Raw genomic sequence first — 25,882 nt, 5'->3', positions numbered from 1 at the left:
AAGTTGAAAACCCACAAGGGATGCCATGCTAGTAACTGAAGTTCTACGCTAATGGACTTGAGATTTTAGAATTATTTATACATAATTTTTCCAATTACTAGATTATATGGGTGTAAGCAGGTAGGTGAAATTTCATGGTGAGCCATCTTCTGGATCAAAATTCACCTTAAAATTTCTACATTTTGCAGCTATACACGCAGGATTTGAATCCTATAAATCAATGCTACAAAAAATTCAATTCAAATTAGGCAGGTGAAATTTCATGGTGAGCCATCTTCTGGATCAAAATTCACCTAAAAATTTCTACATTTTGCAGCTACACACACAGGACTTGAATCCTTTAAATCAATGCTACAAAACCTCAATTCAAATTAGGGTGAAGTATCAGTGCAATTTCCTCATTATTGATTAATAAAGCTCAGCTTTTACAAAACCAACCAAATAAAGACTGGCAAACCTGAATGCCAATTAATTTAAGTCCTAAACTTTGACCACATGAATAAGACTTAGAATTTCATCTTCATTTGCATTTAAGAAACATATACGGCTTAACGGACAAGAGATAAATTAGGGCAGCGAAACGAAGTACCAGAGAGAATACGGAAGCTAATCGGAGGAAGGAGCAGAGAGCATCTCCACGAGCTTCTTGTCCCGCCTTTCCATCGCTACATCCCACACATCATTCCCGATGTGCTTAGGCTGTAACGTTTACCGATCACATAAATCAGCAAATAAATAAACAAATCAAGCAGAATTAAATTCAAATGAAGAATCTTCGGATGAAGAAAAAACAATAGAAGGAAGAGAAGAATTGCAAAATGTAATGAAGAGAAGTACCCGGCCATGGTAGGTTTTGTGGACAAAGTATTGGATATTGCCGGCAACGCAAAGCATACCAGCGATAATTCCCAACGGCAGCGCCGCCTCCAACCAAACAAGCGTCATTTCCTCAGCCTTCGGTTTCTCCCCTCGAGTTTTACAGTAACAGTTCGAAAACGCACAGCAAATCAGCAGAGGCGAATTGAGACAGTGGAGAAGAAGATGCTTTCAGAGTTTCGATTTGGTTTTCTGAAGATTGGGATTTACTTTGATCAAAAAAAAAAAGTAAAAAAAATATTGGGATTTACTATTGGGCCAATTCACTTTGGGCTATAGCCCAAATTTACTTATTTCCACTTATTTTTTTATCTGGGTCTAACTTTCTTCTTCCACTATATACAGAAAGAATTTAAAGACAAACGGAACATTTGTACTCTATACTTATTTTGTTTGCTTAATTTCAATTAATAAACGTTAACTTAAACTATATATAATATTACTAGTATTTTCTATGCGTGATGTGTAAAAATATATGTCCAATATTAGTACTCTATATTAAAAATTTTAGATTTATTTAAATTTCAAATATTTATATTATTGTATTATAATACTAATATAACAAGGTAAACCATTTTTATAAATTTGATATTTATATTTAAGAAATAACTTATATAGTCCTCCAATATCTTTTTTTGAAAATAAAAATCATCTAATATATTAATTAAAGGAGTGTTGACTGTAGGAATAGAAATATGTCTAAATATAGGACCATACTTAGAATATGTTGCCTGAGCAAGAGCATGAGCCAACACATTCGCTGATCTACGAATATAATGGTAGGACACTTATTCAAAGTGCATAGCCAAGCTACGACATTCCTCAGTAACACTGCCAGCATAAGAAAAATTCGGGAATGAATTATTTAAGAGGCGACAAACGTTGAGACAGTCATACTCAATTCTCACATGTTGCTAACCCTCTTATTTAAGCCAGGATAAGGCTTCCTTAACTGATAGGACCTCTGTTAAACTGGATGTTGAACCGCAACTATCATGTTCCAGCTGTTGAGGATGTTGGGTACTATTGCCATGATTTCATTGGAGTTGATTAACATTGAAAAATATAAGAAAATATATGATTGATGCATGTGCATGGTATAACGGAAGTTATAACGATATGTATTTTTGACCAAACTATTTAATTAGTCCACCAATTATATACATGATCCAGTCATTTTAATAGGTTTTGAAATTTCAATATCCACATAAGCAAATCTTTTATTTTAGTTTTATAGTATAAATAATTATAAATATTAAAAGATAAAATTATTTCTGAAAAGGGTTTAATGAGGTTAAATTTATTTTGCAATGACATGGTATAAAATTATTTAAAATCAGTGTATAATATGCATCACTATTTTCTCATTACTCTATTTGCAGATAGAAATTTTTTTTTAAAAAAAAAATCATCATCCTTCCTCTCCAAAAAAAAATGACAAATGACACTGGATTTTTGGAGAACTAAGATAAGCATATAACTATAAATCTATAATCACATAGTAGACACAGGAAAAAAAAATTTACCATCTTATATTTGAAAGACATCATGTAATATAAAATGATTACTAAAGAAATGACATGAAGCACCAGTGGTCTAGTGGTAGAATAGTACCCTGCCACGGTACAGACCCGGGTTCGATTCCCAGCTGGTGCACTCTCGGAGCGATGAAGAAGCATGCGCATTTGTGGTGATTCGGTCTGGGGGTGGGCATTTTGGTCTTTTGTTCGGTTTTTTCGGTTTCGGTTTTAAAAAAATTGAACCATTCGGTTTAACATTAGAGTTCGGTTCGGTGTTCGGTTCGGATTTACGGCTCCCGAATTTTAACATTTCCTAGGAAACAAGGCGGTAGGAGGTGCCGCGAGTTAGCGGGGCACCGTATTTACTATAAATGAAACATCACATAACCCAAATCTAAAGTTTAATATTTAAATAATAAATACCACCATAACAAATTAACAATTCAAACAAATTAAAATACAAAATAAAACTAGAAATTAAATTCCAAAACTGAAATGAATTTGGAAATTCATTCCAGTCATTGATGACTGGAATGAATTTCCAAATTCATTATTAGTTTTGAAATATATATATTACGTATTTATAAATAATATATAAATATATTTATTTATTAATATATATATATATATATATATATATATATATATATATAATATTTATATTTAATTATAAAATTTTTCGGTTTTTTCGGTTCGGTTCGGTTCTTCTAAAACATGAACCGATCTGTTTTTCGGTTCGGTTCGGCTCGGCTCAGTTCGGGTAACCCGAACCGTTTTGCCCACCCCTAATTCGGTCCCCACTGTTTGTCCGATCTAAACTGGGATGAATAACAGCGCCTCTGAGTTTCTGTTTTTATTTTTTTTTGGTCGGGAAACAATGCTAAATGTTGCTTGTTAAGCTTTGGTAGGAAATGTTTAGAATACTCAAATTGTTTATCAAATCATCATATATTCCTCTTAGTTGAAGGAGTAGTATATATATTTATACCTTGCAAAATATGATTTTGTTTCTTTTGAATTTTCTTGTTGGTACTCGTTTTATGATGTCTAAGATATATAATAATTGTGTCTAAGTGATATATTCAGGCTTTGTATTATATTTCTAGTTATTGATGTGGTAACATAGTTACTTTAAAGGCAATTTGACTTGGTTAAACAACCGATGCGTATGTTTGCTTAGTTAACTTTTTGTAATACCTTATTATTCCAAAATACTAAAATTCAAAAAGTTGCTCAAAACAGTTTTTTCGATAAGTTTTTTGAGAAAATTATTTTGTATGTAAGTAGCTATTAGCTAACAGCTAATTTACCAAACAGCTTTCAATATCCAATATACTATACGTACCAAACTTGTATTACTATATAACATAACTCAAAATACCCAAACAAATAATCTAGGAATAAAAGGTTCAAATTGGCCATTGAACGTAACCTAAAAGTGCAATTAGGTCACTGAACGAAAAAAAGAAGTGCAATTAGGTCATTGAACACTCTAAATGCATGCAATTTCACCTGATAGCAGGTTACCTTTCATTTTATCAGATTGTGTGCTTACATAGATGATGAGTTGGCATTTTAAAATATTTTTTTAATAATAAACTTTAAAAATAAAATTAAAAATAATAAAAATTTAAAATCTTTATTAAAAAAAAAAAACAAACGCAAGGATGCAGTGTTTATTAGAGTTTTATTTTCAATGTATTATAGATAGAATTTATGAGTCCTTTCTGGTTGGAGACGAATGAGGGGGGGGGGGGTCATCATTTATTTTTTAAATTAATGTTTATTATTAAAAAATTATTTTAAAATACCAAGTCAGCATCCACATAAGCAAGAAACCTGATGAAATGGAAGATAACCTGCTATTAGGTGAAATTGCTTGTATCTGGAGTGTACAATGGCCTAATTGCACATTTTTTTCGTTCAATGGCCTAATTGCACTTTCAGATTATGTTCAATGACTAATTTGAACCTTATTCCAATAATCTATTGACTTCAATCAAAGTCTAAAACTTGGGTGTATAGTTCATGTTTTAATTGTGATAATGGGAATAATGTCTAATTTTAAGCGTAAGAAAATAAGTTATGCTTATATAAGTAAATGTGAGTAGAAAATAAATAAGATAGTAATCAGTAAAAGAAGATGATAATGAATGCGGTCATCCTAATGAATAAATATGTAAGTAAATAATGGTGATGAGAATGTGGTTGACACATAGCCAAATAGATGATAGATGACTCAATTTTCTATTTAAAAAAATAGCTTTTAAAAATTCTTCATTTTTTCTTTCAAACAAAAAATTCTTCGATTTTCTAGAAAACTATAAAATGTTTTCAATTTTCAAAATAAAAAACTATATACTTTTTTATTTTATATTCTTCAATTCCTTAATATCTCAGAAAATTGGAGAAATTCTTGGATTAGTAGACATACTCATATTCTTGTAAGATTTCCTCTCTCCTCACTCAAAACCCACCAAAAAAAAATCCAAAAATACCCTATTAAAGAAGCTCTACACGATTTTCAATTCGAGCTCACAAAACCAAAACGAGTGATCATTTTTAGGGACAGTGCATCAATCATGCATCATGGTACACTTAACTACATCCACGTGAATAATGCAGTAATATAATGAAAGCGATGGGGGAAATGTACGTTTAATGAATAATGCAAGTTGCCGATTAACAATGAAGGTTAAGTCCTAATCACGCAATTAATTAAAGATTAAAACGCCCTCCAATCTCAAGACAAAGATTCTGGAATTTCTAAATTGGTTGATACGTAGAGCAGCCAGGAAAAATGAGTTGGACAAACCCTAAAACACATTTCACGAACAGCAAAACTCCAAAAGCAGTGACATATACGGCGCCGCTGCCGGAGGACTAGCCGGCATTTAGCCGTAAGGCATATACTGCGCCGTATCTCCGGTGAACTTTGTACGGTGGTCGTGGGACATGGCGCTACGTGTTCATATACGGGAAACGACATGGTAGGATTGTAGTTGAAGCACAAAACGACAGGTCTTTCACGCGTAATATGTGTATATGCCAGTTTGGTATATATAATTATAATTATAATTATAATTATAATTATTTGTCTTATACGGAGTAAAAAATTCTTATTTTCATATTCTCAAAACCCTTACATGTCATGTGCCATCTTCATGAATCATCATACTATGTTGTTTTTAAATTGTTTATGTACGTCAAAGACCTTGTGGTTTAGTGGTACCTGGTGTCTCGGTTTATACTCTCACATGGATGATGAGATTAGGTTCCAGCCTCAGCGGAGGCTATACTATATTGTAACAGAAATTGTTTATGTATTAATATTCATCTCATTGTTCTTGGTTTTTTTTTTTTTTGAGTAGTAGGTTAAGTAGGTCGTAGGTTGAGCCTCAGTGGAGGCTATACTATATTGTAACAGAGTTAGTACTAAAAAAAAATTGTTTATGTATTAATATTCTTCTCATTGTTCTTGTTTTTTTTTTTTGGTTTTTTTTTTTTTTTTGAGTACGACTCTATTATAATGCAGTATTTGTTCATAACTATTTCTCACTCCACTGAGGCTCAAACCCGTCTCCTTCCATATGAGAGTGCAACCGGGTGCCAATAGACTACAAGGTCTTGGCTTATCTAATTGAGTAAGAAAATAGAAATAGTTTTATCTAAAATTGATTGATGATACTAATAAATATTTAGATCAAACAAAATATTTTACGTTTATTGTTATGCTTTTAAGAAAATTATATAATGTCGAATAATAACAATGTGTGTGTGGATGATATATGACGAGTCTCTTCCAAATTAATTATAGATATCAAACATCATGAATGTAATGATATTAGCGATATAGTGGGTTGATGAACCTCAATTTTTCTTCAAAGATTGTGAAAATATTGCTAAAATATCCCCGAAATCCTAATGACATGCTATTACATGTCACTAATCGATTTATTAACTTCAATGTACTAAATTGGCATATTAATGTTTTTAATTGTAATTTTTAAACATTTGGGGATCGTATAAAATTCGTATTTGACCATTTTTCCATTGAAAAATAGGAAGGGATGTCGGCCACGCTGTCAGTCCAGCTTAGATATGGTTGGCACATATCAATGACCATTGGCCGCATGCACCCAACATACAAGTGGGGCCCGTTCCCACGGGAAATCATGGTTTGCATGCATGACGTGAAAAGAAAATCTTATTTATCTGAATGGATATTTTCGTCAAAAGAAAAGTCATTGAAAATGATCCAAACTTACCTTTCTTCAATTATACTAATTCGTAATTACACACAAAAAGGATAGACATGGCATCATCCAACCCAAGATATTCATCTTAAACTTATCCAAATACTTTAACTATTTGTGGTTGGAATAAAAGAAATAAATTTACAATATTGTAAATTATAATACGGTCACATGTCAAACAATTTGTGCTCAAATGATATTTCTGTGACTTTCCTTGAGGAAGATCACATGATCGAACTCCAGTAGTGTGATAATATTGACTCTTTGAATTACAATAGATAGAGATCAGAAAGTATAGAATCGATATTACTTTGTAATAAAGTCAATAGTACTCAAAATATGTATACCTAAAATGACATTTTTTAAAATCAAAATGATGGAATATACTCAAAACGGTCACACAAACATTTATGTTGCATAAGAATTCTTCTTGCCCAAGGAACACACCCATATACAATCGATCTTCTATCACAATCACGTCATTCTCGCTAGGTGGCTCTAATATAACCCACATAACCAACCAACCACTATTTATCTTGAAAAGTCATATTAACAAGACGATCTCTCATTCTATTTAACTGACATAATTTGTAACACCTATATTTTTTGTTTTTGTTGGTATTCATTAACTATTTGTAAATTGATTAATCTTATTATACATTAATTAATTACACCATTACATGGTGTGAAATTTATTGCAAATAAGATTACAAAATGAGTAACAAAGTGGCTGTAACGTGATTCTTGTACCTAAAAAGTCACGGCGAGTTTAATTTTTGCCAACTTTCAATTGATTGAGCCAATTACATATGATTTTTCTAATACGATTTATCTCTCATGTGTAATTTATAAACTATTACACAAATAGTAGAGTTTACTTAATGCACTTGTGATTACATGTATCTTTTGTAAAAATAAAAAATAAAAAATAGTGCAAATATAAAATAAGTTTTGTTTTTATAAATCATGTAAGAAAAGTAATTGCATCACTAAAAATGGCATCGTTGAGTGGGCCCATTGATGCTAAGGTGGTCCCTTGGAGAGGAAGGCTCCTTTGTCTTTTATTATGGTGTGAAGGATGAACATGGCTGCTCAATTGCTTTGCCTCTTGTTGTCAGCTGCCAGGTAAACACATGAATCTTCTAGATCATTTGAAGGAGAGTATTTGTGGGTCCCAAAACTCCATTGTCACTTCATGCCTTTTAATTCTATTTATATTCATTCATTCATTCATTCTGGGCATTCTCTCCCAAGTCCCAACTGTTCATTCCCAGAGTCAACTACAATGTTTGGGCAAATTGAGTGGAGAACATTCAAGTCTAAAAAAAAATATTAGTAATTTCTACTACGCCCTTCCTTTTGTACCAAATATAATTATATGTATTGTTTTGAATTGTAATATGTATTGTCAACACTTGTCTTCACAATAGCTACTGCAAATAAAAAAAAAACACAAGCCAAGATACAAATTTGTAATCACAAGTGGATGAAAGAAACATGTGCACCCTATAGAAGCAAAATGCTAAGTTTAGGAGTAATCCCAACCAAGATGGTTAAAGATACAAACTTGTAATTACAAGGTTATAAGTTTGACTCCCAGCCTTCTTAGTTTAAGCCGGTCAGTTAGACAACCTAGGGTGGTTAGGGTTTCCTCGTCACCCCCCAAAAAATGCTGGGCTTCTAATTTCTACTCTAACATTTTGGCTAATCAGCGGGTAAGCGCCATGAGAGAAAATCATTGCAGTGTAGTTTATAGAGTCAGTTTGCAAGATCAAAATTCTATTGGGGGACTAATTGGGGTAACACAATTAAAAGGAGGTTTTTACCTGTACTGCATTGTACTCTACAGCTACTAAAAGAGAACAATTTCCTTGTATTGATATGGAGAAAATCTTTAAAGCCGATTCTAACGTCTTTCAGGCACTCTTTTTGGACAAAAACAGACTGTTACAGACTTGCAGATGGCAATTACCTTATGAAGTTATGATGCTCAGACGCTTAGAGGAGACCCAAAACGCAAAGTAAAGATGAAAGAGATATTGGGGGTGTTTGACAGTTGACACGGCTTGGGTGATCAAAGACCGTTTTAAACAGAACATTTTACAATCAACATGTTCAGGTGGAGGCAAAAACAAGACACAGAGGTAGTCACACACAAAGATATGTATTTGACAAACGCAATTCTCGGTCTGAGCATGACAACAAGAATGATCTTATGTGAGACTTCAAGTTTTCAACCAAGAAAGTTGCATATGAATTAAAAATTTGTTCGACACTTCTTTTATTCATCAAATGACCAAATGCCTAGCTAGAAGAGTTTTCATCTGAAAGTCGTTTAGTTACAGATATACGAGGACCAAAATATGAATAAAATTGATACTTCCTGCAGAATCGGTCACAATTCTAGTTGAAGAATAAGGCTTGAGTTGCGTTGATTAAAATTTCATTGCAATACATACCAATAAAAGCACCAAAAACTTGTCTTTAGGATCATAGTGACAATTGAGGGAGATCCAATCTAAACATCTTTCCAAAACTTTTTTAAAAATGAAGCATATCCTCTATAAACATTTTATGACGACTGACAACTTACCACAACCAACCAGTCTGAACAAGTATGCACACAACTAATGGAGAAAACAACGGCTAAATTTTTATCCATCCAAAAGTTTAAAGAATTCCTCATTCGAACAAGTCCTAGTGGAATTCAGGCTTAGAAGCATTCACACCTAATTTCTTTAATTAAATGTGTGGGTGGAAATGGTTAGGTGAAATTTCAGATGTCAACTAGTTATCCATCAAAATTCACCTAAAATCAGTTCATTTAACATTTTAACCATGGGAGACATTCAACTAGAGCTTCATGCTTTGACCCTCTTCAATGTCCTTCCAAAACGAACTAATCGGTTCTATTCCCTTAGCTTAAATTTCACAGTTACCCGTCTTTCTAAAAATGTTTCAAAAGGAACCTTATTTACACACTAGAGGTCTATTCTACGATTTGCACCCCTTCCCTCCTTTGCAAACCAACAATGTTGAAGAAACCAATAAAGGAAGGCTGATGTCAGCCTATCCTAAAACAATAAACCACAATAAATGTTTTAAACTTCATTTAAACTAAAGAAACTGCCTGCTCGCTCATGCAAAACAAAGTCGATCCCTTTGGGATAGAGATTAAAGTGTTGTAATATCGATGTTTGATTGAAGAAAAATCCTTCTTGCAAAAAGCCAGTCCTAATACAAATGACAATTCTGTGTGTCCATACAATCCCAAGCTCAAATCAAAACAGCTAATGATAGGTATTCCATCTTAAACCTAAGCATTAAATCCCATTACTCTCCTGCTAAAACTTAAAAAAGTTCAATTAGAATCACAAGAAAACACCAGTACCCTTAACCGATTGCAATTTATAATTCAATTGCTAAACCTCAGATGCCATGAAAAAGATGAAATCCACTAAGTAGAGACCTTACTACAATGCAAATTAAGAAAAGGAAAAAAGTCTCAAATAGGTCTTAGATCATTGAACTTTTAAGTGTGCAACAAACCATCAAACAAGGAAACTATATGCAATTGGGACATTTTTCAATTTTTTTTTTCTATTAGAATCTGATCATATTGCTTACATGGTATGTACTAAGAGTCGCACTTTCATCTTCCATACTAGTTGTGTGGAAAGATTGAAACGCTTTCAACTCAAATTGCATTAAAAGAAATCCAACAAATGTCTCAATCGCACACTTTTTAAGTTCAATGACCCAATTACACAAATGCAATAAGTTTAGTATTGATACTTTTTCCTAAGAAAAGTCCTAAACTTTAACCACATTAACTCCAGAGTGCCATTTGCAGAGCAAAAACTTAACCAGTAAAGATATAAGTTAGGCCAATAAAGTGAAGAAAGGCAAAAGGGACCAACCAGAACTCCAGAAGGAGCAGACTATCTACATGAACTTACACACATATAAATCAGCAGAAGTTTTTCTGAAATTATGAAGAACAAACTGAAAGAAACAATCTTTGATTGAACAAGAACACAGCAAGAAAACAAGAGCCATAAAAATGGAAAAGGATAGAATAGTAATTACCCGGCGATATAGAATTGCCCAGAACGCAGAGAATTCCGGCGATTTCCCGACCAGCGGCAACGTTCGCCGGAGACTATGGTTTGGGAGGTTACGTCAGCTTCCGGCGCCGCCACTGTGTTTCAGAGGCGCAGCTTGCTTTTTACCGTCAGAAGAGCATAAAAAGTTATCATATTCTACTGTTAAAGGCGGACAGAACTATAGAAGTGGACAGCGCAGGGAATATATATAATTTCACTCGTATATTTTTCATCTAGGGAGTATTATTAGGATATTCTTCTACCTAATAATATAGTATATATTTTATTTTATTTATTTAATTATCGAATATACGACAATTCTAAATTTCTAACAGTCAAAAAAGAGATTTTTGCTTCCTTTTTCAAATTTCACAGACCCTTTTCGACTCTTCTCTTTCCTTTTTATTTAAACCCTTTACAAGGGTTCCCTCTGTCTCTCTCTCTCTCTCCCTCTCTCTATCTCTCTCATTTTTTCTTTTGTTTTTATTTTTTCTTCAGCTGCTGCTGCGGCTAAACCCTAGACTGAGGGGACCCTTTCATTTCATCACTCATTTCTATAACCCAGTCGGTGCTCTGTAATAGCCATGTCTGGATATAATCCGAACTTCTCACCGGCAAGATCCGTGTCTCCACAGATTAGGAGTACCCTTGATGTGGACAGGTATAATCAAAACTCATGGTTTTTGGATTCTTGTTTTCTTGGTGTTCTTGTTCTGCTAGCAACTAGTATTTCTTTTGGTTTTCTTGAATTGGATTTTGCTGTGCTATGGTGTGTGGGTTTTGATCGATGTGGGGTGTTTGTTTTGGTCCGACTTTTTCTTAGTAATCAGTACATGTCAGAGCTGATATCGGAGCATCAAAAGCTTGGACCTTTCACTCAAGTTCTTCCAATATGTACCAGGCTTTTGAATCAAGGTAACATTTTTAGCTACTAATTCTTTGGTTCCATGTCTTGGATCTAGTTTTTCTGGGTTTGAAGTACAGTTGGCATTGATTGATATTAGATTTTGTAACTTAGATCTAAACCCAATTGATTTTATGCTGGTGACCCCTCTTGGATGCCATTTCAATCTGTTCTTGACTCTTTTATTATACTAATCCACTCACCTCAATCCCCTCTGTATCATTTTAGGATATATTTGCTGCCTGTGTTATTATTATGATTTCAATTTATTGAATAATGTGAATTTCTTATGCAAATGAAATTAACTTGCTGTGCCTATGATGGGTATGAATGGAATTCCTTGTGAACATGGTGTAAAAGTGCTTTTAGAAAATTGTACAGATCAAACATGATTAGCAAATGAGATATCAATGGAATGGCCTTTTCTAACTTGACATTTAGTAGCTGGTTGGCAATTATATCCTCTCAGCCTGTACTGTGAATTGAAGCTATATCTGTTCTTTGTATGTGAAATGTTATCTTCTTGGCCTTTGAAAAGTGTGGCCGGTTGATAGTCTGACTCGGGCTCTTAAAACATTCCATTTCTGGCAAGTGAGAAGTGGGGTAATAAAAAGGGAAAAGTCTTGTTGTAGGTGATATAGTTGCTTTCCATTGGTTTGGCAGTTGGGATTCCTGAAAGTAGTTTATCTGTTGCTTTCTAATCTAAAGGATGCCCCGAATGTGGTGACCCGGAAAAGAGAGTTTCTGAACTCAAAGTATTGGCTTTGCTGTATTAAAAGTACTTGTAGAATGTTATCTAACTACTCTGTTTTGATATCAGTTACCATAAACCATAAATATTTGAATACCTTTTGATTTGTTCAGAGATCTTGAGGGTATCTGGAATGGTGCCGAACCAAGGTTTTGGTGAGCTAGATAGACTGAGACATAGAAGCCCCAGTCCTATGGCTTCCACAAATCTAATGTCGAATGTTGCTGGAGCAGGATTGGGTGGTTGGAATGGACTTCCTCAGGAGGTATTTGTTGTGCTAATCTAATTTCTCACTTCTAATTCCGTATTGCATATGTGGGCACAAATAGTATTATAGTGCTAATCTAATTTCTCACTTCAAATTCCATATTGCATATGTGGGCACAAACAGCATTGTAGTGTTGCACCTTTAATGTAGAATATTAGGGTCCTTTTATATGGACAAACCAGACATCATTATTATCATTTGGTGAGAAGTATGTTTCTAACGGACTTCTTTTAGCAGAATTTAAAGTTATATATAGGTTTATCATAAGTTCAGTTGACCTTTTCAGTTGATTTTCATTTCCTCTGATCAGTTGTGTCAACATATGATGGTTAATACCTTTTGTATTAATGCTGAGAAAAGTGTTTGATGGTGTTTGGATGGTTATGAAGTGGATCAACCTTCTGTTCCGCCTTTCCTTGTTGTATAGGAATGTCAATGACGGGAAGCTTGCATGATGCAAAGATTTCATCTAGCTCTAGAGTTAAATGTACTTTACAAGATTGTTAGTGGAATAGAATTCTGAGGTTATTGAATCTTTTTGTGTGTCTGCTCTTATGATGCGGAACAATCTGAGGCAAACTCATCTTAAACTAGGGCAGTAGAAGGTTCGGAAATTCAGGAGCTAATTCGAGATAGTTTAGGATTTGAAGCCGGAGCAATAAATTAGAGTGGGCGCTTTATGGGTTTAGACACGGGAATGGATGAATAGAGATTTGACGAGAAAGAATGATTAGAAGAATGCCAATAAACTCTTTTACCTTTACTGCCTTTGTTATGGACAAGGTTGATTTACTAGAAAAAGGCAAGCTAACAATACTAACACAGATGAACATCCCAGACACAAGTCATAACTTGTAGCCTCTTCGTTTTGGTGCATAAACCTTAACTGCGTTGCCTATCCTTTTATTGGCTGGGTATAATGTCATCACATGGATGAGCCTTATGAAAGTATGAGCCTCTTTAAAGAGGAACCATTAGATATTTGCTTAATGTAATTGATACTTAATCCATTGCCATTGGTTTTCATGTTCTTGTTGAATGCTGTTTCTCACTTATCGGTCTTATTATTCTCTGTTTTCCTCTTGCTATTTCTTTCCGCTACTGTTTTTCTTTTATCCTTTATGGGAGACGAAAAGTGAAAGAGTTTCCTCAATTTGTTGCAGAGGTTAAGTGGTCCCCCTGGAATGTCAATGGATTGGCAAGGGGCGCCAGCAAGCCCTAGTTCATATACTGTGAAAAAGATATTGCGTTTAGAAATCCCAGTTGATACTTATCCAAACGTAAGTGCTACTTGTTTATGTATCCTCTTTTCTCACTTTATTTTGGAAGGGAAATCATTGATTGATTACTAAAGTACTTTGTGGATTATAGTTCAATTTTGTAGGACGACTTCTTGGCCCCAGAGGAAATTCACTGAAACGTGTGGAAGCCACTACAGGGTGCCGTGTATATATCCGAGGAAAAGGTTCTATTAAAGACCCAGACAAGGTAATCCTGATTTCTTGGTTGTATCGTTTAAGAGTTGTTGGACTAATTTTTTACTGTACTCTTTGGCTTTGGCGATGTTTTGAAAAACAAGATGTTTTATGAAGTTTCTTTCAACTGGACTAGATAATGAAATTCTAAATTCTATGCCTGGAAATCACCAGGAGGAAAAATTACGGGGAAGACCAGGATACGAACATCTGAACGAACCACTCCACATTTTGATCGAGGCTGATTTACCTGCCAACGTTATTGATATTAGACTCAGACAGGCACAAGAGATTATCGAAGAATTGCTCAAGCCTGTGGTAATTTTTACCTTATAGTTACTCCTTGTATTTGACCTTTTCTTTCCAACTTCAGCGAATTTAAAGTATGACCCCTACTCATGCTAGTTTTGGTAGCGAATGCGGTGAAATGGTCGGTTACTCGGTTTACTTGAAAGTAGTGTTTAATGGGCGCCGTACAACCCTGCTAACTTATTGTATCACCCTCGTCCCCTCCAATTATATATACGATGATATGACTCTTTGTTTGACAAGATTTACCTAGCACACATTGTATGGGTAAATCCCTGCCTCGGTTTGACATAAAATTGTGTTTGCAGGACGAGTCGCAGGACTACATAAAGAGACAACAATTGCGCGAGTTAGCGATGCTGAATTCAAATTTCAGGGAAGAGAGCCCGGGACCGAGTGGCAGTGTGTCACCTTTCAATACTAGCGGAATGAAACGTCCCAAGACTGGCCATTATAAATGTTGATGAAACCTGGCATCATCATCGATACATGAAGAGGAGGTTCTGTTTCTGATTTACATAGTCATGCCTGTGCGTGTGCCTGCCTGGCTATTATACCTTTCGGTTCACCTCTTATTTGCACTGTTACCTGAAACCAAGAATATATTACGAGAAACATACCAAGTGGGATGGGGCCCTTGCGTGTGGGATTTTCCAGTGGGCTTTTACTTCTCTTTACATCTCGAATAGCATAAACAATGGGAGTACAGAGGAAGGGACATAAGTTGTTTTTTTTTTTTTTTTATACAGTTGCCTTAATTTTGTAAGGTTGGTCTTGCGAGTTCGGTTTCGTGTGGGTTCTTGTGGAACTTCATTCTTTGGATTTATTTGTCATGTTAGTAAATTGTAGTGTGAAATATGCTAGCAATTACTATTACTATTATTATTATTATTAGTTCATTGTAGAGGGTTAGTGGGTTTGAAAGCTTGTAGCTAATACCTTTTGCCTTGTCCATTATTTTGTTAGTGAACTGAACAATGATGATTAATATTTTGTTGCTTTCCTCAGCCTTAGCTCTATTCATTTTTTGGTCCCATCTTGTTTTACTCATCACATTGTATAATGTTCTTTTTTTTTTCTTTTTTTTTTTTTTGTTTGTTTACCTTAATATGACTTGCTTGAGGAGTGAAGCTGTGTAATGTTGTGTTGTATTGAATTGAATTTTTCAAAATCAAATAGTTGATAGTTTAAATATAGTGGAATTAATTTGGACTTGTTTATCTTTTTGTAGTGTTTTTCTGCTAGGATCACAATTTACAATGTGAGATTAATCTAAACACATCATCATGGTTAAGGGAATTTCTCTTAAGAGGGTGTTTGGTGGTAGCTTGAAAATTTAAAAAGTGGAAAAATTATGCCATTTGATGCAATTTTTTAATTAGAAAAGTTTTGGTAAATTTCACCATATGGGAGTAGGATTCTTTTTCTTTTAGACGCTAAATTAACCCTTACTAAAGATAACAACACTTTTAATTTAAAAATTTACATACAAGTACACAGCCAATGTTCTTGACTAGTTTTATATTTCAAATATAATGCTTAGTAGCGATGCATGTCTCTTCTTTTTTAATTTCATTTATTATATTGTAATATAATTTTCATGTCTTTTCATTTTTAATTTCATTTATTATATTGTAAAAGAATTTTATGTCTTATTTGATTGCTTGTAATAGAATTTTCATGTCTTGTTTGATTGTTTGTAATCTGATTCCTTGCATCAGGTATGTGTGTCAGTGTGTGTATATATTATATATAAATTCTCAATTATTTGTTGTGTTTTTTTAAATGTTTGTATATAACAAGAACATACTAGCGATTTTAAAAAATTTCTATGAAAGATTAAATAAACATCTTAACTAATTTTTCAGGTAATTTAATTTTTATGTTTCTAAAGTAACACCAAACATATTAATTAATATTTTTACAAAGGTATTCTTATCAAATACATTCATTGAGAATATTTTCATAGAAAAAGTACCAAATGTCCTCTAAAAGCAAAAATTAATATGATGGGGGTTCCTGAAAAATAAAATTAACCTTGTATCTTATTTAGTTATTTTAACTAAAACTTCTAATCATTGCTGAAACTCAATTAGCTACTATGGTTCGTATTCATTTAATCTTTACAAAATGACAATGTTATTATTTGGACTGCACATATTATATTTATGCTCACACGCCCCCTCAACGGCACTGCGCCGACGCCACCACAAAGGGTCATCCACTTGAAGCCATGACCCTCAATAGTGCTGAAGTACATATTCAGAAATTTGCCGATATAACCAACTCACTGCAAGCTTACATCAAAGATAGTTTAGCTCAAAACGCTAAGCTTTTGGAGGTTATAGGGGAAGGATATGAAGAATTATCAGAGGCCCTGGGATTAGTTGTTGAATTTAGGGTCTCAATTTTCAAAATTTGTCACCTTGAAAAAGATAATTGACAAAGATGATGAATAAATGGTTATCCACTTCCCATCCGTAGAATCCACTCTGCATTCCAGTTTGTTGATGGAGCACATGCTTTACTTTGGTATCAGAGCCATGCAAAAGGTCACGGGGAAGTGCATGGCCCCCAATAGTGCTGAAGTGCATATTCAGAAATTTGCCGATATAACCAACTCACTGCAAGCTTACATCAAAGATAGTTTAGCTCAAAACGCTAAGCTTTTGGAGGTAATAAGGGAAAGAGATGAATAATTATCAGAGGCCATGGGATTAATTGTTGAATTTAGGGTCTCAATTTCCAAAATTTGTGTCACCTTGAAAAAAGATGATTGACAAAGATGATGAACAAATGGTTATCCACTCCCATCCGTAGAATCCCAGTCTGCATTGCAGTTTGTTGATGGAACACATGCTTTAATTTGGTATCAGAGCCATGCAAAAGGTCATGGGTTCAAATCTCCGCGTCACCCAAAAACTTCCACCGCACACGTTGAGGAGGCGTATGAGCATAAATATAATATGTGCAGTCCAACTATCAGCTTATGCTTTTAGTTGAGATGGAGCACATGTTTTAACAAAAGGTCATGGGTTCAAATATCCGCGTCAACAAAAAAAAAAAAAAGAGACTTCCACGTGTTGCTTGGAATCCACCGCCCATGTTGAGACAATCTACATGCGCCAGCCCCCGGGCTATGACATTTTGGTTATGGGCTCTGACCTGGAGTCTGTGGCGGGTTTGGTTGCCAAGATGGGCTCCGAGTTTAAGATTAAGATTCGTGACATGGGTTCCCCGTCGTTCTTCCTTGGAATCGAGACTGTCTCTATGGGTGATGGCATGTTGCTGTCTCAACAGCGCTACATGACTGATATCTTGAAGCGAGCCAGAATGACTGATTGCAAGGCTCTAGCCACTCTTGTTGCTTTGGCTCGGACTGTGGATGATGATATGTCTCCTTACGCGGATCCGACTCAGTATCGTAGTTTGGCAGGTGCTCGTTTGCGGTTAATAAGCTTTGTCAGCACATGCATGCCCCTACTACTGGGCATTGGGCCATGCTGAAGCGTGTTCTTCGCTACGTGAAAGGGACCTTACACTTCGGTTTGCGTATTTGTAGGTCTTCTTCGGTTGATATTCATGCGTTTTCGGACTCCGACTGGGCAGGTGATCCTGGTGATCGGAAGTCTACTAGTAGCTTTGCTGTTTTCTTGGGTCGCAATCTGGTTTCGTGGGTCTGTCGGAAACAACGGACTGTGGCGCGCTCGTCAACTGAGGTTGAGTACAAGGCTTTGGCTGATGTGGCGGCAGAAGTTATCTGGTTGGTCTCGCTCCTAACGGAGCTCGGTTTATCGCCTGCTACTTCGCCGCGTCTGTGGTGTGATAACCTGGGTGCTACCTATCTGTGTGCCAATCCAGTGTTCCACGCTCGGACGAAGCATGTCGAGATTGATTATGATTTCGTTCGTGACAAGGTGGCTAAGAAGGAGTTGCTGGTTCATTTCATTTCTACCAAGGATCAGCTGGCTGATATATTTACGAAGGCGCTGTCTGGGTCACGCTTTGCGTTTCTTCGATCTAAGCTTAATGTTGCTGCCAACCTTCCGCTTGAGGGGGAGTGTTAGGAGTTATATAGTAGTGTTACATTATGACTCTATGTTTTGTATATTCTATTATATTGTGTATACGTTCAGTAGGTTAATCTATCACAACTTCCCATTCTCATCATTTTAACCTTATCTTATATGTAAACTTTTCACGGGTAAGCTTTAAATTAATATAAGGAGAGAGTGGGGTAGGTGCATTCGGTTCAGCTGCAACAAATAGAAAATGAATGTGGTACCAAAAGCATGTTAAGTGCATGGGAGAATTTTAATACGGAGTATTTGGCGGAAAGATTTCGCAAATTTTAATAATAGTGCCCATTTGGAATTGTTTCAATGTCGTACGTATCATTTGGACATTTGGTTGACTGGATCTAGAATTTGCTCGGAAATAACGACACAAGATTCCTGTACTAAATTCGTGAGAATCGTGTTCGTGTTGTTATTTGCTTTCTTTGTTGTTATAGCCATCGGAGATGGCGGCAGCTTAGTTGAATCACATCAAGATTCTCGCCTTCTCTTTCTTTCAATTCGATACATCAATCGTTCCCTTTCCGATCCTCTGATCTTTTCCGGGCAAATTGGTGGCCATGGCGACGTTAGCTCGGCTCCGTTACTCCGCCGTCGCTGTCCTTTCCCGGAATTTGAGCCCTCCAACTCGTCAATTTTTCTCCGGCCGTAACCCCATTTTTTCCGGCGACTGTACTTCCAGTTTTTCTAAGCAATCCCTGCTTGAATCTCGCGCGTTTTGCTCGGCAGCCGGCAGCCGGAGTAGTTTCCGGCCCGCCGCGGCTTTTCTGGCGGGGTGGAGATCCAGAGTAGCCGCCGATCCACAGTTTCCTTTCAAGGTAGCCATGGAGCAATTAGTCGGCGTTAGCGCCTGCGTGGCCGGAGACATGGCGACCCGCCCCAATTTCGGCCTCAACGAGCTAGATTTCGTCTTCTCCACTCTAATCGTCAGCTCAATTCTCAACTTCGTTCTAATGTACATCTTAGCCCCGACCCCATCGGGCACCCAATCTCTACCGTCCATCTTCTCCAATTGCCCCCGCAGCCACATGTTCGAGCCGGGCAACTACGGGCCGGTCCTCCGCCTGGGCACGTTCGTCTACAAGGGCGCCCTATTCGCGGCCGTCGGGTTCTGCGCGGGCCTAGTGGGGACCGCAATCTCAAACGGGCTGGTGAAGATGAGGAAACAGATGGATTCGGGGTTCGAGCCCCCGAATAAGGCGCCCCCGACGATCCTCAACGCGGCCACGTGGGCAATTCAGATGGGGGTGAGTAGTAATTTGAGGTACCAAGCGTTGAACGGGATCGAATTCTGGATGGCCAAGGCGGTCCCGCCATTGGTGTTTAGGAGCTCCGTTGTGGTCATACGCTGTTTGAATAACGTTGTTGGGGGAATGTCGTTTGTTATGTTGGCTAGGCTCACGGGCTCTCAGAGTGTGAATCAAGAGAAGGTAACTGCCCCCCAGTGATTTGGTGTATTAGCCATGCTTCATTTTTCCTTTTTCATCTTGTACTGGTATTTATATCTCCCCAAATAAGGCTAATGTAATAAATGGATCATGTTGGTTTCACAACCTAAGACGGGTACGGTGGTTGGTTAGCCAACATTATTGGTCGGACAAAAATCATAACAATCAAAATGAATAATAAACGTAAGAACAAGAACTCAAATCAAGAAAATCATAAACTCAAGAAATTTAAAAACTCTCTTCTTATCCTTTCTTAAGATATTTATACACAAGCACTCCGCTTTAATTAGGAAAAAAATCTCACATAACTAAACCCCTAAATTTCCGGTCATCAAGTCCGAATTCAACCTGAGGATCTAGTGTCTGAGCACTTCTCCTCAGCTTTGTCGACCGACTGCTTGGGTATAGGTATCTGGCCCATCATATCCCATTCAGGACTGTTATCCCAAGGCAAACAAGTTTTTAGCTACAATATTTTTATTATTAAAAAAAAACAAACAAATTAACATTTTTATTGAACCGCTACCCAATTGCTAAAGTGATAATTTTAGGTCAGGTGATCTACCACTTGAGCTAGTCCCATAAAGTTACATCCTTTATTTTAAATTTTTGTCATGATTAGTCTTGTTATTGCGAATAAGCTCGTCTATAGTGTTCGTTTCATAATGTTAACGAAATATTCATGAACAAGCACTTAAGCCTATATATATTTTTAATCTTACTTCCATATTTTAATACACACACACACATATATATATATATATTACTTTTAAGATTATACAATTATACTACTTTATTAATTTTATTAGACGCTGGATGCAAATCTAAATATCCTATATGTTTTTGGCTTGTAATTTGACAAACAATTCATGTGTGTGTGTTTTTTTCCTTGGGACTTGATATTTTCACGTTGATATTATATTCTACTTTTGAACTTATTATTAGTATTATTTTTATAGTCGTTATGTTATTTGTTTGGTTATTATTATTAAACATAAATTATTTCTTGTTCACGAACGAATTATAATCATAAACATGTGCATATATTTGTTTATTATTTAGCGTTTATGAACGTGTTCACAAACATATTCGCAAACGTTAACGAACGTGTTCATTAACGTTAATGAACACATTTGCAAACATTAATGAACATTAATAAACGCTTAACAAATGAACACACAAAATTTTCAAAAATCTTAACAAACGAACACGAACAACTTCTTGTTTATGTTCGGTTCGTTAATAACCCTACTTGGAATCTATACATTATTAGTCTTTAAAGCATCATGTATTAGAGATATATATATGTACTGAGAGAGATATTGTAGAATGAGTTTTAAATATAAGATGAGCTTGGTATGCTCTACAAAGGTTGGGAAGTATGGAAACCAAATCCTCTATTTATAATACCAAAGTACCGAGTATAGGTTGAAACAATCTCGTTGATAGGTTTAACATGTTATAGTGAAATACTCCGATTTGGTTGACTCTCAAATTATTATTATATTAAAAAAAAAAAAAGGATTCTCAAATTATAATACTAGTAAACCATGATGGGGCTTGGGTCTTGGGTTTTATCTCTAAGATTGGGGTCACAAGCAGCTTCAGGCTTAAGGGAGGGACTCGCCTTAGTTAAAAGCCACAGGTTCAGTAGAGTCATTATTGAAACCGATTCTGAAACCATGATTAATGCGGTCAAGAGCGAAGAGGGCACAAGACCTTAAGCCGCGACTTTGATCCAAGACTACAAGACCATCCTCGGATAAATTTAATATTGGGATCTCATTCACACCCTCCAGGAAGGGAACAAATGTGCTGACTTTCTTGCCAATTTGGGCCAACATGGGGAGTGGGGCACTCACTTGTTGCATGATCCTCCTCATGACATCTTGACTTTTTTGGAGCAGGATGCAAGAGGCATAGCTACTAGACGCATTTACTAATCTCTAGCTATTAGTTATTCGTGATGTAAATTTAATCACTTGGTTCTGATTAAGTGTTGGATTTGATTCTGAAAATTTTTAACAAACTTTAATCTCAAGGACTAATTGGCTGCTTTACTAAAAACTTGGCGATTAAATATGCACCCTGATAACTAAAAGATTAAATTTAGATCACAATAGCTGAAGTCCAACATATCTCCAAAATGAGATGAATGAAGTCTTATACACTTCACTATGTATCTATTTATCTGGTAATTTTGGGTACAATAGTACATAAATGTCCGCACATGTGAAACATGAGGGATGGGCTCTACCTGCCTCATCACTATAATATTTTTGGTGACATTATTGTTCATGTCATGTGCATGCCGTGCTCTTATCCGCTTAGCTGCCATTAAACGTGGGGTGACCATGTATACCAGTGCTCATTGTAGAGTAGATCATTGACATAAGATATAATTTCTATTATACATACTAAAAATTTAATTTTTGAAGATATATTATTTGATATATTACAAAACAATGAATCTTTTTTTTTTTAAAATAACGAAACGAATATTAATTAATAATGACATTATTTATATTAAAAATATACATTTATTTATAATTCATGTTGTAATATGGACCATGATCCACAATATAATTTGTCGCTTTAGAAAAGGTGGGATTATCTTTGCTTCAAAGAGAAATTCTACAAGTACCATTTACAAAGTCGGATCCCATGTGTGTTGGTGGGGAATGGGATATGATTATGTCATTAAAACCTCTTCACTCAATCTCACCACTTAATTAATATCATGATAATGATACTTTTTATCGTTTCTCGTGAAATTCTTTGCCCCAAAAGATTCACACATCGACCGGACAAAATGGTAAAGTGGTAAGTCATAGTGATTCAACAATTTCTTATGATTTGCATGCACATTTTATCCTTAATCATTCTCCAAGATTATGATTTGCATTATGCCACAACCAGCTTTAATCTTATTTAAACAGAAGTTGTATATTTAACCCATTTTTCTCAAATTATTTATATTTATATTTATTAAAAAAAAAAAAAAGAAGACAAAAGTGGTACGTCGTAGCTACCTTTATTCAGGTTTTGGGATGAAGCTACGACAGTGATCATTGCTATCTTCGTCCCATAATAAATTGACAAAACCAAATAGATATCTTTGGACAAAGATTTATAGATAAATTACTTAGTTGTAATTGTACAATTGTAAAAAATAATAAATTGACAAAACCAAAAATAATAATTATACAATTGTTGCTTGTTTGGTTTTGTATACTTTTAATTTTTTATGAACCGTAAAATAATTCAAAATCAATTTAATTTTGTTGCTTGCTAGAGTAAATAAGTTCATTAATATTTAATTTTAATAAATAATAATGAAGATGATACATATTCTTGACGTGAAAAAGAATATATTTAATCCACCAATGTTATTTTAATTTTTGAAGGATAAATGATCTAATGTATTTTTCATTGTTGGTCCATTGATTATTATATTTCTTTCATATTGGGTCTTTGACTATCAATTTTTTTTTTTCATATTTGGTATATTAGTATCAAATTATTGCCAGTCAATTTCTCAAGTGATCCTTCCTGTCAATTTCTCAACCAATCCTATATGATCTTCATCAATTCTAACCCTAAGACCACTATATTCTAATGCATAATTTATATGCTACTCAAATTCAAATAATGCATCCTAACCCCCAAACTTCTAACGTTATCCCACTTTGAACTCCATTTGACATTTACACTTCAACCCCCATAACTCTACTTCTCTTCCAATCGAACGAGACCCCCAAAACCCCTGCTCATTGGCTCTGATTATTTCTCAAACCTAATTATCTCTTTGCTCTCCACTCCTGGCTCAATTGACTTTGGATTTATACCACATGGCTCCATCCAATACTAAAAATGAACTTTATAATATATTTAAAATGAACATATTTCAAAATATAATGAATATGTAGTACAGTAAAAATGAATTTGTATATCAATAGTCTATTTTGCAATGTGAATCATAATTCACAATGTAATAATTATTGATCAATGCTTTCATAGTGGTGATTTTGAACAAGTCCATCCATATACTCATACTGACATAATAATATAATATATCTTGCAATGTGAATCATGATTTACGGTATAACAATCGCCCGTCAATGCTTTTGCAGCGGAGATTTTGAACAAGTCCATCCACATACACATACTACCGTAGTGACGTGCGCCCTAGCTCCTTAAAAATTGTAGAAGAGCAACCAATTCAATGACGACATGGTCCACTTTAGTGCATTAACGATTCGCGAAATTGATCCGGTAAAGTCAAGTGATCACATTGGTCAAACGGAAACATAAATAAATTTGGATTTTTATAGTTATAATAAATGGAGTTATTACTAATTCATCATAGTGAAAAAGATATATTAAAACATGAAAAATGTTTAAAAGGTATATTTGAATCTGTCTTGTCTGTGAAGACCATTTTTCTAATTTTATATTATTATATTCTTTTAATAGTCATTCTGTAATAATCTTAATTTTTTTTTATTTACAACAAAACTTATAACCGCTATTCAAAAGTGTATTTTGAATAAAGTACATACTGTACCAAAGCTGACAAAAGACCATAAAGAGTTAAACCAATTTTTTTTTTTTGAATACTACTAACTCTATTACAATGCAGTATCTGTTCATAACTACTTTCTCAACCTATTAAAACCACTGAGATTCGAATCCACCACCTCCCTTATAAAGGGAAGGGTTTGATGCCACTGAACTACAAACTCATTGGCGAGTTAAACCAATTTAATTAGCCCGGACATACAAATCAATAGATCAGAAGCGAATATTGAGGAAATATATGTAAATTTCCATGTGTCGTACGCTTTGTGAGACAAAGGGATCAGTGAATGCTACGCCACGCCACTAATGCAAACAAAATTTAGTGAAGACTTGGCCCAATGACCTTATCTAAGTCATGCCGTCATGGTATTGGTTAAAAATAGTTAATATCATCTCTGAAGCAGGTCCATCATGCACATTACGAAAACTTATCCAGATTATATAATTACAGTTAACATACTATGTATTATTAAATTTATGTATGAACATATAATATATTAATTGTAAGTATATAATCTAAACTAGGATCCGATCATTTGTATAAGAGTAACATTATCAATGCATATTTGAGAGGATAATGTCAGAAATTTGCCACATGGATGGAAAGAGAAGAGGAAAGAGAAAGATTTGGGTTCAGCTGCTATAACCGGTTCATGGTACAGTAAATTAGCAGAGCATGCATTTATTATCATTGGCTGCTGTGCGCGTATGGTGCACAGCAGCCGCCCATGCGGGCGCGCGGGGTGCACGCGCGCCTGACACTTTTTTTTATTATTTTTATTATTTTTTTTATAAATCATATTTATTCATTTATTTTTCATCCCATTCTCTTTCCTAATCACACTTACAAAAATTCCTCAATAATCGTGAAAAAACTTCATTGATAAGGATGCTCTAATGGACATGGTCCAAAGTATAATTTACTACAAGCTCATGCTCCTATCATCATTTTGTTAAATAAATAAAATAATTATTCTTAAATCTACTCGTTGGTTAAAAAAAAAAAAAAAAAAAAAAACCTTTTTCATCTTCAATATGCTGTTGTATTGTATTCTAATGACAATGATAACTTGCACATGGAAAATAGAGAATCAATCATATGGGTGATCACATTCAATCAGCCGAGACCCCATAGCTCGTGCTATTCTTGAGAACACTTCAGGATTCAGGAAAGTGATGACCGGTGGCAGTACATTCTTTTGGTGAAAAATCAATAAAATGCAAGGTAACATTTTTCATTATTTGAAATATGTTTTAGGTGAAATATGTCTTGTAACTTTAGTACTATATGTAACTAAGCAAAGAATTAAGA

At 34.9% G+C, this 25,882-nt stretch overlaps 2 protein-coding genes, 1 long non-coding RNA gene and 1 other non-coding gene across 5 annotated transcripts; 3 read left to right on the top strand and 1 right to left on the bottom strand.

Moving 5' to 3' along the window:
• Nucleotides 1–2,461: 2,461 nt before the first annotated feature.
• Nucleotides 2,462–2,532, top strand: TRNAG-GCC. The gene has a single exon. It is a non-coding gene; the product is annotated as a tRNA-Gly (tRNA).
• Nucleotides 2,533–7,425: 4,893 nt separating this feature from the next.
• On the bottom strand, nt 7,426–10,970 carry LOC116028838. Of its 2 annotated transcripts, none has more exons than XR_004100229.1 (2): nt 10,742–10,970; nt 7,426–8,085 (listed from the first exon to the last, which is right to left on the bottom strand). It is a non-coding gene; the product is annotated as an uncharacterized LOC116028838 (long non-coding RNA). The 2 variants fall into 2 exon arrangements; XR_004100230.1 differs by having other exon boundaries at nt 7,426–7,932.
• A 210-nt stretch (nt 10,971–11,180) lies between these two features.
• On the top strand, nt 11,181–15,488 carry LOC116028837 (KH domain-containing protein At3g08620-like). The gene is made up of 7 exons (XM_031270666.1): nt 11,181–11,419; nt 11,582–11,673; nt 12,527–12,678; nt 13,845–13,961; nt 14,053–14,169; nt 14,331–14,474; nt 14,774–15,488. The coding sequence occupies exons 1-7, from the start codon at nt 11,343–11,345 to the stop codon at nt 14,927–14,929; spliced, it is 855 nt and encodes a 284-aa protein (XP_031126526.1). The 5' UTR covers nt 11,181–11,342; the 3' UTR covers nt 14,930–15,488.
• A 3,333-nt stretch (nt 15,489–18,821) lies between these two features.
• Nucleotides 18,822–20,099, top strand: LOC116028464 (protein RETICULATA-RELATED 3, chloroplastic-like). Its single transcript, XM_031270184.1, has one exon. It carries the CDS (start codon nt 19,102–19,104, stop codon nt 19,987–19,989), a length of 888 nt encoding a protein of 295 aa, XP_031126044.1. The 5' UTR covers nt 18,822–19,101; the 3' UTR covers nt 19,990–20,099.
• The last annotated feature ends 5,783 nt before the right edge of the window (nt 20,100–25,882 follow it).

Source organism: Ipomoea triloba, chromosome 9 (genome assembly GCF_003576645.1).
Source record: "Ipomoea triloba cultivar NCNSP0323 chromosome 9, ASM357664v1".
In the NCBI taxonomy this organism is placed as follows: Eukaryota; Viridiplantae; Streptophyta; class Magnoliopsida; order Solanales; family Convolvulaceae; genus Ipomoea; species Ipomoea triloba.
Note: the sequence above shows the minus strand (reverse complement) of the source record. Positions and strands in the feature narration are given on the sequence as shown.

What these genes read in the sequence shown, in the direction of transcription:
- LOC116028837 (XM_031270666.1), top strand. Translation starts at nt 11,343, where the DNA reads ATGTCTGGATATAATCCGAACTTCTCACCGGCAAGATCCGTGTCTCCA. An exon ending in TACCAGGCTTTTGAATCAAG is followed by an intron (nt 11,674 to 12,526) that starts GTAACATTTTTA and finishes TGATTTGTTCAG; the next exon opens with AGATCTTGAGGGTATCTGGA. An exon ending in AAGAATTGCTCAAGCCTGTG is followed by an intron (nt 14,475 to 14,773) that starts GTAATTTTTACC and finishes TTGTGTTTGCAG; the next exon opens with GACGAGTCGCAGGACTACAT.
- LOC116028464 (XM_031270184.1), top strand. Translation starts at nt 19,102, where the DNA reads ATGGCGACGTTAGCTCGGCTCCGTTACTCCGCCGTCGCTGTCCTTTCC.